This window comes from Heterodontus francisci, chromosome 13, assembly GCF_036365525.1.
Source record: "Heterodontus francisci isolate sHetFra1 chromosome 13, sHetFra1.hap1, whole genome shotgun sequence".
Lineage (NCBI taxonomy): Eukaryota > Metazoa > Chordata > Chondrichthyes > Heterodontiformes > Heterodontidae > Heterodontus > Heterodontus francisci.
Genome location: NC_090383.1, coordinates 78,877,253 through 78,895,477, shown reverse-complemented (window position 1 = coordinate 78,895,477; position 18,225 = coordinate 78,877,253). Strand labels below are relative to the sequence as shown.

General features: G+C 42.6%; 1 protein-coding gene across 2 annotated transcripts in view; it reads right to left on the bottom strand.

Annotated features, from left to right (window-relative positions):
- Nucleotides 1-1,040: 1,040 nt before the first annotated feature.
- kctd3 (potassium channel tetramerization domain containing 3) overlaps nt 1,041-18,225 on the bottom strand; it is a 99,979-nt gene continuing 82,794 nt past the window's right edge. Inside the window, exons 11-14 of one of the 2 annotated variants that reach the window (XM_068045044.1) lie at nt 17,664-17,760; nt 17,366-17,550; nt 15,734-15,872; nt 1,041-2,699 (exon numbers count right to left, since the gene is read on the bottom strand). In XM_068045044.1, the coding sequence (XP_067901145.1) occupies nt 2,117-2,699; nt 15,734-15,872; nt 17,366-17,550; nt 17,664-17,760 (1,004 nt within the window). In that variant the 3' untranslated portion in view covers nt 1,041-2,116. The remainder of the gene's footprint in view (nt 2,700-15,733; nt 15,873-17,365; nt 17,551-17,663; nt 17,761-18,225) is intronic. The other variant, XM_068045043.1, reaches the window with a different exon arrangement.

Below are 18,225 nucleotides of genomic sequence, written 5' to 3'. Positions count from 1 at the left end.
AGTCAGCGGCGCTTGAGATGGCATGGCCATGTGAGCCGCATGGAAGATGGCAGGATCCCCAAAGACACATTGTACAGCGAGCTCGCCACTGGTATCAGACCCACCGGCCGTCCCTGTCTCCGCTTTAAAGATGTCTGCAAACGCGACATGGAGTCCTGTGACATTGATCACAAGTCATGGGAGTCAGTTGCCAGCGTTCGCCAGAGCTGGCGGGCAGCCATAAAGGCGGGGCTAAAGTGTGGCGAGTGGAAGAGACTTAGCAGTTGGCAGGAAAAAAGACAGAAGCGCAAGGGGAGAGCCAACTGTGTAACAGCCCCGACAAACAAATTTTTCTGCAGCACCTGTGGAAGAGCCTGTCACTCTAGAATTGGCCTTTATAGCCAGTCTAGGCGCTGCTCCACACACCACTGACCACCTCCAGGCGCTTACCCATTGTCTCTCGAGATAAGGAGGCCAAAGAACAAGTACTCTACTAAAACACTCTAGCCTCTGAGTTCAGCTCAATCAAGTGATGCACAAGATTTTCAGATTTTACAAGCAGTTAGTGTCTGCATGCCAGATCTCCCGCCCTCCCCACCCACCTCCAAGCAAACAAAAATTACGCTATTTACATGAAGCCAGAAATTTTGGATTTTTTGTTAAGTCAGTAAACAAGATAAACTGACATCATTATCTGATGGTTAGTTGGCTAGTATTGTTTTGAAGTTAGGAAATTACAACGGGTCTGGAATTTTCCTGGCACCTGGTTTCTACACAAACACGTTCATATGTTGGCTGCTCAAACATATGTAATTGGTTCAAATTTTATGCTCTAGTTTTCAAAATGTGTTCATTTCTCTGATCTTATCAACTAAGTAATTGCTCGGTCCACTTTACTGAACACTAGGCACCACCACAAAGCCTTTTGTAAGCAGAGCTAAGCGTCTGACAAGTTTCACTTTTAAGCATCAAAATTACTATGCATACATGTTCTAATATTATAGGACTCTTTATTAGGGTATATTACATCTAAATAAGTGGTTTCTCTATCATCACTCTTGTGCGCTTCATTAGTTCTGGCCTTTTTCCTTCCACGCGCTCTGAAGATTGCATAGAATTTATCTTTCTAAGCAGAAAGATTAGCTTTCATTTGAATGATGTAGCAAACCACCCTCATGCCAACTAAGCTGATTTGGACCATCTAACTAAAATTATGGCCTCCACTAATGACCTGTTTTCTCCCCATAAATCAGAATAATTTCTGTTGCTAGTGTTGTCAAACTAAAGATTGTTTGGTTAAGATCTCAAGTTGGTTTTATTCCATGTTCACAGTACTATGCTCTTTTTAAGAGAATTGTCTGCACTCAAAAATCACCCCAATTGACCTGTAAATGAATTCTATTGGTGTTATTGCTAATTCAGTCAGCATGTGACAGTGCACAGCAGTGAAAATAAAAGCAAGCACCATGATGAATTAATTTACAGTCTGTACCACACATGTTTTAAGTACAATTAAATATAGCCCATATAATAAAAGCAATGCTGTTGTATTAAATGCTCCACTTGAGTTACCTTATTTCTACGCAAGATAACTCATTCATATCTGTAGCATTTTTGAAATGGGAATCTTCTAGAGAATGTATACAATAATTATTTTTTGCTTCAATAGCACCCTCTCCTCAGGTTTTTAAACTTTTACAGGTGACCTTTAAAATAAAAGAAATTTGAAGCCAACCAGAGCAAAGAATGCACATAGACAATGAGAATGGGTTTTGGACCACTTCAATACACCTATAAGAATGGACTTTTTCTGCACAAACAGTATATAACAGTGGATTACAACAGAAGTCAGCCAATTGAGGTATTAACAAAGTAAAAACAAACCAACAGGCTCAGTCACTAGGGAGTGGACTCCGTGTGTCAGTTTTTGTAACAATGCTTATGCTGGTGCTTAGTGTATATTAACATAAATGTAATGCAACCAAAAACTTCAAAAATAAGTAATACTGGCAAAAAAACTATAGTAACTCTTTGAACTTGAAATAGCATTTAGTGTACAATTTATGTGCATGAGAATACTGTAGCATTGTAAGTCCTTGGTAATTAAAATCAAAGTTTCCATTGTAGTGATTATATCTCACAAACTGTGATCTTGGCATGAAGCCTCGACCTTCTTGTGGCGAGGAGAAGTGGCTACCTTTGTTGGTGACTGTGAGGCTGCACCATGTGGCTCACTGCCTGTTTCAGTACCAATAGGACATGACGTCAATTGCTGGACTACAACAGATTTTTTCCTGCTCAAAAACCCTCCTTCAAAAGTATTTTTCTTCTTGTTCTCAACTTTATCAGTTTCTTCATCCTGCACCTTTTTCTTGAAGTCAGCCAGGCTTTCACTTGTTTTCAGAGCATCTGGTGCCCCATTCAGACTCCTGCTTGCTCGAGTATCAGTCACTTGGCTCTTTCTATCATTAATGCTACATTCAACGGCTCCAAGTTTCTTTCCTTTTAGCTCACCTTCTGGCTGGACTGAAGAATCATTCTCAGAAGCAGCGTTCCCTTTATCCAATATATTTTTACTGAACGTAAACGACTGAAAGTCTCGGTAACTGTGAAAGCTTTCTGTCCGCCTTGCTCTCGCTAGCAGTGGACTCTCTCTATATGGTCTCACAGAACCATATGTTGCAGTCTCATGAAGAGCATCTGTGGTCTGAAGCTGAAGACTGAGAGAAAATATATAAACAAGAAAATCAGAGATCACTTTTAGTGAGCAAAATTATTTTGGTGAGTGTTCAACCATTACCAGCAAAAGTTGTAAAACATCAAATTTCTGTTATAAGGTTTCTGCCAATTTTACTCCATAGCATTGCTAATTTTATACTACTAGCTTTTTAAATTTACTTCTACTCTAATTTTGGAGATAATACTTTCTCCCTCTTCAGAATGCGAATTTATCATGTGGAGGGTGTGGGCATAAATTAGTATTCCAGCACTCTCAGGAACCATGCATATATGTTAATGGACAGTGCTATTGGATGCAACTGCCAGCCTGAAAGTGGAATAATACAGTATGTTGTTGCTGCCCTTCATCGCTCCACAGCTTTCAGCTCCATTTTTATTCCAGTCCGAAGGGTAGGCACAGCTCAGGGAAAAGCATTGCTGGTGTAGATGTAAAGAATACATTTCAAACTCCAATATCATTCATTAAAACCAACATTCCCCATTTTTGCAGCCTCCATTGGCAAGACTGCTAATTTATTAACAAGGCATTGAAACGACAGACAGAATCTTCTGCACTTAGTTTCTGCCATAACGGCAGGGCTATTTTCGGGTCGGGAACCCAATTTACCAATGGATGGGCTTAGCCATGGCTCTTTAATTCAGCCACGCCATTAGCATCTCACCTCTGGGTTGCCTGACTAATTAGGAGGGGTGGGCGGGATGACGTGTCCATTCTGCCAAAGGAAGGATATCTAATTAAAGGGGCCCCGAAAGGGTTACAAGGGCTCACCAGTACTTGTACTTTTGAGGAGACTGCAGCAACTACAGGAATGGAGACGACCTTGGAAAGCTGCCCCCCAGGTCTCTCTCTTTTATCTGGAGGTCCTGCTGTGGGATCTGCGGGGCTGCAGTAAGGTGATCTTTCCCAAGGATGGGAGGAAGACGATCACCTCTCCAACCAAGCAGGCATGGATGGAAGTGGCCGTGAGAGTCAGCATCAAAAGCGAGGCCCCTCCAACGTGGAGGCAGTGTATCAAGAGGCTCCAGGACCTCCGGAGAGGAGGGAAGGCCAACATTTGTGGAGGGTGACTGAGGCATGGGTGCGGGAGGGTAACAGGATGAAGGTGAGTGCGAGTGTTGGCTGCTCAGATGCTCAGGAAGGCGTGGCCTAACACTTTCAGGTGCCAAGCCCCACACTCTGATTTGCCCAGCCTTCTCCTGCACAGCACCCTCAGTACAACACAACTCGTAATTCCACTCATTCTTCTCTCTGCAGGCACCTCACATCCCCATTTGAGCAACCAAAACTCTCACTCATCCTACTGCCTTTCAAACCTATGCTCCACAGTACAGTAATCATGGGTGACTTCAATTTACATACAGATTGGGTAAACCTAATGAGCACTAAAGCTGTGGAGGATGCGTTTCTGGATGGTTAGGGATGGTTTTCTAGAGAAGTAAGTTGAGGAACCGACTAGACAACAGGCTATTTAGATCTAATACTATGTAATGAGAAAGGACTAATTAACAATCTTTTTGCGAATGACATAAAACTAGATGGGAATGTGTGTTGTGAGGAAAATGCAAAGTGGCTTCAAGGGGATTTGGAAAGACTTAGTGAGTGGACAAGAACATGGCAAATGAAATATAATGTGAAAAAATGTGAGGTTATCCACTTTGGTAGGAGGAACAGATATGCAAAGTATTTCTTAGATGGTAAGAGATTAGGAAGTGTAGATGTACAAAGGGACTTGGTTGTCCTCGTCAATAAGTCACTGAAAGCTAAAGCGCAGGTGCAACAAACAATTAGGAAGGCTAAGGGTATGTTTGCCTTTATCGCAAGAGGATTTGAGCACAGGAGTAGCAAAGTCTTGCTTCAGCTGTATAGAACCTGGGTTGGACCACACCTGGAGTAGTGTATGCAGTTTTGGTCCCCTTACCTTAGGGAGGATATTACTGCTATACAGAATGCGCAACGAAGGTTCATTAAACTTGTTCCCAGGCTGGCGGGACTGTCTGCGAAGAGAGATTGGGGAAACTGGGCCTGTATTCTCGAGAGTTTCGAAGAATGAGAGGTGATCTCATTGAAAGCTACAAAATACTTAAAGGGTCAGACAGGGTAGATGCAGGTAAGATGTTTCCCCTGGTTGGGTAGTCTAGAACCAGGGGACACAACTTCACAGTAAGGGGGAAGCCACTTAGGACCAAGATGAGGAGAAATTTCTTTACTCAGAGAGTTGCGAATCTTTGGAATTCTCTGCCCCAGAGGGCTGTGGAAGCTCAGTCATTGAGTATGTTTAAAACAGAGACTGACAGATTTCTAAATACCAATGACATAAAGGGATATGGGGACAGTGTGGGAAAAGGGCATTGAACTAGATGATCAGCCATGATCGTATTGAATGGTGGAGTAGGCTTGATAGGCTGAATGGCCTACTCCTGTTCTTATGTTCCTCATAGTTACCCTCCACAAATGCTGTCCTTCCCTCATTTCCACACAAGCCATCACAAACACTGACATCTCTCTGCCTTCTCTCCTTGCAGAAGAGAGCAGACTACTTGGCGAGAGGTAGAGACCTGCGGTGAGGGCAGTATGGGACTATAATAAGAGGCCACTGGCAATGGATGCCCACCTGCTCCAACGGGAAGGTGGTCTTGTTCCAGGAGGCTGAAGATGCCAGCAGCGATCTGCCGTATGAGCCCAAGCCTCCTGAGGCACTGATGCTTAGACATGGCGAGAGAGCTGATCCTCTTGTGTTAGGGGTCTCGCCTCCTTCCAGATGAATCTCGCTGTCCATCCTCTCTGTCCTGTTTGGTGGGGGGGGGGGGGGGGGAGGGGTTGCATGCGGCTGAGAAGACAGCTAGTGCTGCTGTCGGTGTTGCTCCTGATGTTCTGGCCTCTGCGTATGCCCCTCATTTGAAGTGCAAGGTGGAACTGCATAAGCTGCTCCGATGCCATGGTGAAGGCTGGCAGCACTGAGTGCAGGTGAAGGCAAGTGAAGTGCAAGACAGGTGAAGTGCCTTCCAACAAGTTGTCAATCAACTGTCAAGCAGTGCTTTAAACAGCAGCCTCTCATTTAGCCATGGCTGGAGCTCTTCAGTTTCACTGATCAAAGCATTCCCAGCTTGTCTGTTTCACTGAAGAAGCTTTTCCTGCTCTGCACAGTCCTCGGTGACGCTGGTGAGTTGCTGACCGGTCGGAAAATAGGTCCCTTGGCTGGGAAATCCAGTAATGAAGGTTAAAACAGTACTTAATTGGCTTTTTAATTACCTTACTAACTTAACTAACAGATCCAAAGGGGTTCCTGGAAGAGGGCGGGATGATGTTGGGATCACGACCCAATGCCAAGGTCAGGGGTTTTGACTCCCCACACGCACACAAACTTTCCTCCCCTTGCCGAGGAAAATTCCCTCTGATGGATAGATATGTGCTTTGGCCGAGATTGCTCAAGCACATGGAACTTAGAACACCATAGCCACAGACAGACTTTTTCTCTTCTCATCAGCACAAGATGGATTCAAACCCAGAAATGAAATTCGAAAGAGCCACCTGCATTAAATAGTTTATCAGTTATGCGATAAATTATGGTTTGAAAATAAAACAAATGAGCTTTTTTTAAAAAAATGAAAACACATTTTTTAAGCGTGGAGTTGCAATTGCCACTTACAAAAGGCCGAACACCCACGCTGGGTAGAAAGAAATCACTGTCCAGGCCCACACTTCCTTCCAGACACTAATGCCCTTCACTTACTTCCACCTTCATACTGAGGCACAAATGAGATCATTTCTATGACTATCAGAAGGTTGGGGTACTAAGTCAGGCCCAGCTTTCCATGGTAAATGAAAACTGTTGTGTTATCACTTCAACAGTGTAAGTACTCCACACATTACAGGAAGTGATGTGATCAGTTAGTTCAAGTTGTGTAAGACACAGCTCAAGGTCAAGATTAATTTCAGAATTCACTGCTTAGAACTGATGGCATACAGGCAGTATTCAAGAGAGACCATTGACAAATTCGTTAGCAGGCGCCGAGAGAAAGGCAAACTGTGATTTCTGAGGTGGAGTTATAAGAACGGATGATGGAATTGGTGATTGAGTCGACCCCAAGAGAAGCTTTTCAGAAAGAGGTACTAAACAAGGAAAAAGGGTACGATATTGAAAGTCTCCTAAAAAGCAGGAAATCTGAGGCCATTGCTGCAAGCAGACAGAGAATACAAGCACTTGGTACAACAATCATAGGCGAGATAACCAGGACACCCAGCCAGGCAAGATATGTGGCAAGTGTGGCCTGATGCACCAACCGAGGAATTGTTCCACCTGCACGGACAACTGCCGATAATACGTCAATTAAGGGACACTTCGAGCGCATCAGTTGCCAACATCATCAGCCCAATTTTCAACTTGTTTGGTCCCCTGAAGGAGATAGTATCGGACAATGGTCTGTAATACATCAAGTCATTCAAGGATATGTGTAAGAAATGGGTTATGAATTATGTCACTTTTTCACCACATTACCCTAGATTGAATGGCCGAGCAGACAGAATGGTACCTACAGTCACTGATTGTAAAGTGTTGTGAAACTAAACAGGATCTACATATAGTCATGTTACACTTGAGGGTGACACCAATTGACACAAGGCTACCATCCCCTGTGGAAATTATGTGCTAGTCAGAGTAGAAATAGCAGGATATATTGGATGAATACGTGGCTGAAGAGATGGTGTAAGGGGGAGGGTTTTAGATTCCTGGAGCATTAGGACCGGTTCGGGGCGAGGTGGGACCAGTACAAACTGGACGGGTTACACCTGGGCAGGACCGGGACTGATGTCCTAGGAGGAGTATTTGCTAGAGTGGTTGGGGAGGGTTTAAACTAAAATGGCAGGGGGATGGGAACCTTTGCAAGGAGTCAGAGAGGGGGGTGGGGGGGGATGAAAGACAAGAACAAAAGATAGTAAGGGGAATAAGAAAAGTGATAGGCAGAAAAATCAACGGCCAGAATCAAACAGGGACACAGTGAAAAATAGTGGGAAGGGGACAAGTAATGTTAAAAAGACAAGCCTTAAGGCTTTGTGCCTTAACGCGCAGAGCATTCGCAATAAAGTGGATGAATTAATCGCGCAAATAGATGTAAACGGGTGTGATATAGTTGGGATTACGGAGACATGGCTGCAAGGTGACCAGGGATGGGAAATGAACATCCAGGGATATTCAGTATTTAGGAAGGACAGATAAAAAGCAAAAGGCGGTGCAGTTGCATTGCTGGTTAAAGAGGAAATTAACGCAATAGTGAGCAAAGATATTAGCTCTGACCTTGTGGAATCTGTATGGGTAGAGCTGAGAAACACTAAGGGGCAAAAAACGTTAGTGGGGGTTGTATATAGACCCCCAAACTGTAGTGGTGATGTTGAGAATGGCATTAAACATGAAATTAGAGATGCATGCGATAAAGGAACATCTGTAATTATAGGTGACTTTAATCTGCATATAGATTGGGCAAATCAAATTAGTCACAACACCGTAGAGGAGGAATTCTTGGAGTGTATACGGGATGGTTTTCTAAACCAATACGTTGAGGAACCAACTAGAGAACAGGCCATCCTAGACTGGGTATTGTGTAATGAGAGAGGAATAATTGACAATCTAGTGGTGCGAGACCCCTTGGGGATGAGCGACCATAATATGATAGAATTCTTCACCAAGATGGAGTGGCGTAGTTGATTTTGAGACAAGGGTCCTGAATCTTACTAAAGGAAACTACGAAGGTATGAGGCGTGAGTTGGCCAATTCGGATTGGGAAACGTTACTTAAAGGGATGACGGTCGATAGGCAATGGCAAACATTTAAAGAGCGCATGGATGAACTGCAACAATTGTTTATTCCTGTCTGGTGCAAATATAAAATGGGAAAGGTAGCCAAACCATGGCTTACAAGGGAAATTAGAGATACCATTAGATCCAAGGAAGAGGCATACAAATTTGCCAGGAAAAACAACAGACCTGAGGATTGGGAGCAATTTAGAATTCAGCAAAGGAGGACCAAGGGATTGATTAAGAAGGGGAAAATAGAGTACGAGAGCAAGCTTGCGGGGAACATAAAAACTGACTGTAAAAGTTTCTATAGGTATATGAAGAGAAAAAGATTGGTGAAGACAAATGTAGGTCCCTAACTGTCAGAAACAGGGGAAATTTATTATGGGGAATAAAGAAAAGGCTGACCAACTAAATGCATACTTTGGTTCTGTCTTCACAAAGGAGGACACAAACATCATACCAGAAATGTTGGGGAACACAGGGCATCAGTGAGAGAGAGGAACTGAAGGAAATCAGTATGAGCAGAGAAATGGTTTTGGGGAAATTGATGGGATTGAAGGCCGACAAATCCCCAGGGCCTGATGGTACGCATCCTAGAGTACTTAAGGAAGTGGCCCGAGAAATAGTGGATGCATTGGTGGTCATCTTCCAAGATTCTATAGACTCTGGAACAGTTCCTACAGACTGGAGGGTAGCTAATGTAATCCCACTACTTAAAAAGGGAGGTAGAGAGAAAGCAGGGAATTATAGACCAGGCAGTAGTAGGGAAAATTCTAGAGTCCATTATCAAAAATTTTATGGCAGAGCACTTAGAGAACAGTGGTAGAATCGGACAGAGTCAGCATGGATTTACGAAAGGGAAATCATGCTTGACAAATCTACTAGAATTCTTCGAGGATGTAACTAGTCGAGTTGATGAGGGCGAGCCAATGGATGTGGTTTATTTGGACTTTCAGAAGGCTTTCGACAAAGTCCCACATAAGAGATTAGCATGTAACATTAAAGCGCATGGAATTGGGGGTAGTGTATTGCGATGGTTAGAAAATTGGTTGGTGGACAGGAAACAAAGAGTAGGGATAATTGGGTCTTTTCCGAATGGCAGGCAGTGACTATTGGGGTACTGCAGGGATCGGTGCTAGGACCCCAGCTATTCACAATATACATTAATGATTTAGATGAGGGAACTAAATGTAATATCTCTAAATTTGCAGATGACACAATAAACTGGGTGGGAGGGTGAGTTGTGAGGAGGATGCAGAGAAGTTTCAGGGTGATTTGGACAAGTTGAGTGAGTGGGCAAATTCATGGCAGATGCAGTATAATGTGGATAAATGTGAGGTTATCAACTTTGGTAGCAAAAACAGGAAGGCAGATTATCTGAATGGCTATAAACAGAGAGGGGAATATGCAGCGAGACCTGGATGTTCTCGCACACCAGTCGCTGAAGGTAAGCATGCAGGTCCAATAGGCGGTAAAAAAGGCAAGTGGTATGTTGGCCTTCATAACGAGAGGATTCGAGTACAGAAACAGGGATATCTTGCTGCAATTATACAGGGCCTTGGTGAGGCCACACCTGGAATAGTGTGTGCAGTTTTGGTCTCCTTATCTGAGGAAGGATGTTCTTGCTATAGGAGGGAGTGCAGCAAAGGTTTACCAGACTGATTCCTGGGATGGCAGGACTGACATATGAGGAGAAGTTGAGTCGGTTAGGATTATATTCGCTGGAGTTCAGAAGAGTGAGGGGGTATCTCATAGAAACCTATAAAATTCTAACAGGACTTGACAGGGTAGATGCAGGAAGGATGTTCCCGATGGTGGGGGAGTCCAGAACCAGGGGTCATAGTCTAAGGATACGGGGTAAACCTTTCAGGACTGAGATGAAGAGAAATGTCTTCACCCAGTGAGTGGTGAGCCTGTGGAATTCACTACCACAGAAAGCAGTTGAGGCCAAAACACTATGTTTTCAGGAAGGAGTTAGATATAGCTCTTGGGTCTAAAGGGATCAAAGGGTATGGGGCGAAAGCAGTTGGATGATCAGCCATGATCATAGTGAATGGCGGAGAAGGCTCGAAGGGCCAAATGGCCTACTCCTGCTCCTATTTTCTACGTTTCTATGTTTGGAAGACATGTTAAGACAACACCTGCGAATTACCATCTCACGAAATCCTCATCAATACAAGACAGGTTCCTAGCAAAACAAGCAACGATGAAAACTATGCACAATAAGCACATGGATGTGGAACTACCACTGTTACCGATAGGGCAGAAAGTCAGGGTAATTCATCCACAAGAAAAAGGATGGCTCCCTGCCGAAGTGCCCAAAATTTGCAACGAACCGAGATCTAATGAAGTAACCACGCTAAAGGAGAAGTGTGATGATGTCAGCTAAGGGAACTAACTAACAACATTGTGCCTGACAACCCTATTCCATTAAGAACATGGTCACACTTGGTTCTGCAGAACGTAGCAAAAGATACGTTCAGAACACATAAAAGTCATGCAGAAAAAGTTGACCAATCTAGTTCTCAACCAAGCTAAACTATGACGAGATCAGGTTGAGTCAGTGGACTGCCTGTACGATTCAGAGACAACTTGACTAAAGGACATCCGAGTCAATGCATGTGTAAATATTATTCAAAATCGTTTCATTTCATTATGTACATAGTTCATCTTTTGTGCATTTTCATTTTAGGAAAGGGGGATGTGTGTTATCAGTAACAGTATAAGTACTCTCCACATATCACAGCAAGTGATGTCATCCAACATTTGATCAGTTAGTTCGAGTTGGGCAAGACACCTCATCACACATGTATGATAGAGCTCTCTTGTAAATATGTTACTTTATAATAAAGAACCCATAGTTTTGTAACCACTCAACTTAACATTGTTTGGCACCTTATTGCTGCAAAAAAGCATTAACATAACAAAATTTAAAGGAGACAGTGAGATCCATGGGGCGGGGTGGGGGGAGGTACGGTGCAGAAAAATATAAAAAGTGGGATGCAAGAGAAATTGTCAGCAGATACACATACATTTGGAGGAGAGACATGCAAAGAAACGTGTGAGGCATACACAGAGATTGAGAGATATGCAGAAAAGAAAGGAAAAAGAGGAAAGGAGATTTACAGAAAGAGCAAGAAAGCTAAGGGCAAACATTGAACAGACAAGAATGGAAAGTGCTCATAAAGCAAAGAGGTAAATAGGAAAATTGAAAGTTAGACAAAAGGTCACCAAAAAGGAGAAAGAAATAATTACATAATATAAGACAGTGAGACAAACAGCTACAGAAAATATTTTTTCTTTGTCTCATTAGCAATGCCAAAGGATATAAACTAGTTCTGGTGCGTATTCTTTGATTCTGTGAAGAACACAAAACGACTGCACGGCATTGGCAATAAGTAGTCAGAAAACATTAAATTCTGCAGAATGCTGCTACCGTTACCCTTCAGCTAATGTTCGGTGTTCTGGCAATTGTTCCCATTCTACAAATGCAGTCTTATCAGATTAAATAGTAACTGGCCTAGACTTCTCAAACTAGATAATTAAACATATACAAAGATTGTGTTATAAAGCAGAAGCCAAATTTATGTCTTTTTTTCTTAAACAAGGATCCAAAGATACTTCCCACAGCATCAGAATTGGCTTCAAGGCCAAAACAAATTTTCAGTTAACAGTTCAACAGAGGATATTTATGATGTTGAGTATGTTCATTTACAGAATGTGGCCGTTGCTGGTAAGGCCAGCATTTATTGCCCATCCTTAACTGTCCTGAGAAGATGGCGGTGAGCCACTTTCTTGAATATAACCGTGTGCCTTGCTTGGCCACTTCAGAGGGCAGTTAAGATTCAGCCACACTGCTGTGGGTCTGAATCACATAGACTAGATCAGATAAGGATGGCAGATTTCCTTCCTCAAAGGACATTAGTGAAACAGATGGGTTTTTACCAACAATCTGGTAGTTCCATGGTTTTCTACTACTGATACAAGCTTCCTATTCCAGATTTTATTTAATTAATTCAGATTTTTGGGACATTGGGACCGGTTCTGGGGGAGGTGGGACTATGACAAATTGGACGGTCTACACCTGGGCCGGACTGGAACCAATGTCCTTGGGGGTGCTTTTGCTAACGCTGTTGGGGAGGGTTTAAACTAATGTGGCAGGGGGATGGGAACCAAATGAGGTCAGTGGAAAGTAAGGATGTAGTAACTAAAGCCTGTAAGGAACTAGATAATGAAGTCAGCGTGACTAAGGGAAAGAGTAGGCAGGGAGCAGATGATGAAAGCAAAGGGACTGGTGGTCTGAGGTGTATTCGTTTTAATGCAAGAAGTGTAGTAGGTAAGGCGGATGAACTTAGGGCTTGGATTAGTACCTGGGAGTATGATGTTATTGCTATTACTGAGACTTGGTTAAGGGAAGGGCATGATTGGCAACTAAATATCCCAGGATACCGATGCTTCAGGCGGGATAGAGAGGGAGGTAAAAGGGGTGGAGGAGTTGCATTACTGGTCAAAGAGGATATCACAGCTGTGCTGAAGGAAGGCACTATGGAGGACTCGAGCTGTGAGGCAATATGGGCAGAACTCAGAAATAGGAAGGGTGCGGTAACAATGTTGGGGCTGTACTACAGGCCTCCCAACAGCGAGCGTGAGATAGAGGTACAAATATGTAAACAGATTATGGAAAGCTGTAGGAGCAACAGGGTGGTGGTGATAGGAGATTTTAATTTTCCCAACATTGACTGGGATTCACTTAGTGTTAGAGGTCTAGATGGAGCAGAATTTGTAAGGAGCATCCAGGAGGGTTTTCTAGAGCAGTATGTAAATAGTCCAACTCGGGAAGGGGCCATACTGGACCTGGTGTTGGGGAATGAGCCGGGCCAGGTGGTTGACGTTTCAGTAGGGGACTACTTTGGGAATAGTGATCACAATTCCGTAAGTTTTAGAATACTCATGGACAAAGACGAGAGTGGTCCTAAAGGAAGAGTGCTAAATTGGGGCAAGGCCAACTATACCAAAATTCGGCAGGAGCTGGGGAATGTAGATTGGGAGCAGCTGTTTGAAGGTAAATCCACATTTGATATGTGGCAGGCTTTTAAAGAGAGGTTGATTAGCGTGCAGGAGAGACATGTTCCTGTGAAAATGAGGGGTAGAAATGGCAAGATTAGGGAACCATGGATGACAGGTGAAATTGTGAGACTAGCTAAGAGGAAAAAGGATAAGGTCTAGGCAGCTGAAGAAAGACGAAGCTTTGAAAGAATATCGGGATTGTAGGCGCAATCTGAAACGAGGAATTAAGAGGGCTAAAAGGGGTCATGAAATATCTTTAGCAAACAGGGTTAAGGAAAATCCCAAAGCCTTTTATTCATATATAAGGAGCAAGAGGGTAACTAGAGAAAGGATTGGCCCACTCAAGGACAAAGGAGGAAAGTTATGCATGGAGTCAGAGAAAAGGGCTGTAGATGTCATATACATGGACTTCAGTAAGGCGTTTGATAAGGTTCCCCATGGTAGGCTGATGGAGAAAGTGAAGGCGCATGGGGTCCAAGGTGTACTAGCTAGATGGATAAAGAACTGGCTGGGCAACAGGAGACAGAGAGTAGCAGTGGAAGGGAGTTTCTCAAAATGGAGACGTGTGACCAGTGGTGTTCCACAGGGATCCGTGCTGGGACCACTGTTGTTTGTGATATACATAAATGATTTGGAGGAAAGTATAGGTGGTCTGATTAGCAAGTTTGCAGACGACACTAAGATCGGTGGAGTAGCAGATAGTGAAGGGGACTGTCAGAGAATACAGCAGAATATAGATAGATTGGAGAGTTGGGCAGAGAAATGGCAGATGGAGTTCAATCAGGGCAAATGCGAGGTGATGCATTTTGGAAGATCCAATTCAAGAATGAACTATACAGTAAATGGAAAAGTCCTGGGGAAAATTGATGTACAGAGAGATTTAGGTGTTCAGGTCCATTGTTCCCTGAAGGTGGCAACGCAGGTCAATAGAGTGGTCAAGAAGGCATACGGCATGCTTTCCTTCATCGGACGGGGTATTGAGTACAAGAGTTGGCAGGTCATGTTACAGTTGTATAGGACTTTGGTTCGGCCACATTTGGAATACTGCGTGCAGTTCTGGTCACCACATTACCAAAAGGATGTGGATGCTTTGGAGAGGGTGCAGAGGAGGTTCACCAGGATGTTGCCTGGTATGGAGGGCGCTAGCTATGAAGAGAGGTTGAGTAGATTAGGATTATTTTCATTAGAAAGACGGAGGTTGAGGGGGGACCTGATTGAGGTGTACAAAATCATGAGAGGTATAGACAGGGTGGATAGCAAGAAGCTTTTTCCCAGAGTGGGGGATTCAATTACAAGGGGACACGAGTTCAAAGTGAAAGGGGAAAAGTTTAGGGGGGATATGCATGGAAAGTTCTTTACGCAGAGGTTGGTGGTGGGTGCATGGAATGCATTGCCAGCGGAGGTGGTAGACGCGGGCACGATAGCGTCTTTTAAGATGTATCTAGACAGACACATGAATGGGCAGGAAGTAAAGAGATACAGACCCTTAGATAATAGGCGACAGGTTTAGATAGAGGATTTGGATCGGCGTAGGCTTGGAGGGCCGAAGGGCCTGTTCCTGTGCTGTAATTTTCTTTGTTCTTTATTGAATTTAAATTCCTCAGCTGCTGTGACAGGATTTGAATGCATGTTTCTAGATCATTAGTCCAGGCCTCTGGATTACTAAATCAGTAACATAACCACTATGTTTTGTTGGGCAGTGCATTTTTTCCATGCAGTCCCTGCAGTCAAGGGAATCCGATGAATTTTACCTAAGTGTTTGAAGCAGATTTATATGATATTTGTTGGCTCACCACCTAATTCTCCTCTGACCCCATAATACTTTGTAGTGCTTCCAAGAACAGTTGGGAAAAATGGACAGCTTTGGAAGCAGCAGGAACTGGGATTTAGCTCATTTCAGGTAGAAATCATGGACCCACAACTATAATATGAGAAGTGAGTATCCAAATAAGAACATGTTCCATAATAAGTCAAAGAACCTTTGTTAGAAATGCTGTGACAGCATTTTTGACATGGCATAAAAGTGTAAGATCTTTAAAAGAAGCAAGAAAAGCCTCCATCTCCACTACCCACTGGGACTGTCTTTTTTCTTCTTGGGAAAATCTGCTCCTACTGTTAAAAGATAGCAAATAAAATAGTCTGTTTGATAACCATTACCTTGAGCTTGACTCCCGTAGTTTGGTATGTTGTACTAGAGAGGCAGCTGGACTGATGTTGGGAGTAGCACAGCGGGATGTGCTCAGATCACATTGATCCAGCAACTTCAGCAGTTCTTCTTCCGTAGGGCCTCCAACATCTGTAAGAAAAAGAATCGATTATTTAATGAACCACATATATGCCCTTTTACCGGTAGTGGATTAAATTAGCCATTTGTTGCTATAGCTAGGGCACCAAAACAGACAATTTCACAACTCCATAGTGCCTCATTTTTAACTGTAGTTTCAAGGTAAACTCTATAATATCTGCTTTTATTCCAGCTATGACCATAAATATGTAGATGTGCTTCCAACAACTCCAAACTGTCAGATCACTTTATTTACGTTAATAGCCAGGACAAGGAACCTGAACTACAGCAAAAATTACCATCAAAAATAATCCAGCAATACACGATAGACCTACACGTGTGTACATAAGCATACGCATGACAATGTAATACCAAATAACAGTAAGTGACTTAAAATGCCTTAATGTAATTTTAAGGAAACCATATAAATACAAGTTGCTGTGGGTGACAGGATAATCCAATTTCCGGTTTGCAATAATCATAAAGGACACAAATTTTGAACTTGTCACTTATAATGTCTTGTAAAGCCCTGACTGGATTATGACTTTCAATTCCTCCTGGAGATCACTATTCCTAATGGGTTCTCAATGAGCATCATCCACTAGTCCCAATGGAATTCACTGACAGTTACCCATTTTTCCCCCCAAGAGAACTTCCTGAAAACTATCGGTATTCCATATTTAATATTCTTTATGGAAGTAATGGAGAACTATTAGTTCTGGTGTCCTGGAGGCAGAATAATATAGATTTGTACTTTTAAGTATATGGCTATTTACCAATTACCTAGAATCTATCAGTTCAGCCACTGTGCAGAACTGCATCCTTCATGCAATACATATGGATTGCTCAGACAATGATTTATGACTAGCTCATATCCATGTTGGAAAAAATCCACAATGATCGTCTAGAATATCAGCCACATCACTGGATATCAGATCATCACCATAACATGTAAGCAATGCCTGCTCATTTTTTGTAAAATAGCACTGCAGGCAGAAGCTACCAAAGTTCTACATCTTGTATTTTTAAAAAATGGGAACTTGGTTTTTGAAAATAAAACCATTCAAGTCTGAGCAACACAGAAATCCCTTTGTATCTTTTTAATATTGAAGGATGTATGGCAAATATGTGAAGGAATTTAATGCTTAGATTACAAACTGATCATAATTAAAAACACAACAGTACATTGCAATTCTATACCTGGTTTAGTTATGACCTAATCCATATTCTGAACAGTGCTTAAACAGTGTGCTAAATCTACTTATATACCAACCTCAAACCTTTGTCCTCATTCTCAATTTTTCACCTCCTGTTTTGAAGGGATTTAACTCAATGGTTTACGGGTACCAGCAGCAAAGGACATTACTGCTTTTATGTGCAGTGGAGATTTGGACTCAAGGGTTCTTATCTCTGCAGCTTCCATGAGTAACCATACCAAAGAGTAGGATAATGCATCTCTGAACTGCACTGATTCTTTTTCTAACTGCAACAGGTTTTCACCTCACCTCTCTCTTCCCCTTTGTTTACCATGTCCATAGCAGTCGTCAGGTCCCACATCTGAATGCTTCCGTTTCCATGGCCTGTGAAGAGGTATCTCCTTGGTCGAGAACCCATCCGACTAGAACCTTCACATTCCCTCACAGTAAACGCAGTTATGGTCATGCCATCTACTGCCTGAATCTCACAAATCCTGGAATCAAAAATATCAAACAGCAGGGTTTCTAATGCAATTAGACATTAATCATAAGATATGAATCATTCCTGAAGATGCAGGAAGAATTGTTAGACTTGCTAATACTTTACCGTTTCCCTGTGGAGGACAAGCGAACAAACAGCTTATTAGTGACTGGAACAACTTTCTGGATGAAAACTTGTTGATCATCCCTCTCCCCAAATGGTCCTATAAATCACAGTAATAAATGAAACATTCAATCTAATTTATAATCAAACAATATACAAATTCAGCAGTTGAAGTTTGATGTTTAACGATTTAACACGCTCAGCCTAAAAATAACCACATCAGCCAAAGATCACAAGTTAAACACAAATAAGGAATGCTATTTGTCTCATCTATGCCCAACTATCTAGAAGGTCCCTCAGTTCCTCACTCATTCGGTCACGGCATCCAACGGATTCTTAAATGATTTCAAGGTTTTTTGCAAAATTACCTTTTCAAACATTCCTTTGCATGTGTTGATCATCCTCTGTGCGAGTAAGAAATTCCTGACATCAGTCCTATACTTGTCTTTCACGAATTTGAACCTGTGACACCTTCTGTTAACATAGTTCAGCTTGAAGCAATGTTCTGGATTTACTTTTTCCACCCTATTTACTATATTTTAAGCAATTCTGAGATTCCTTCTTT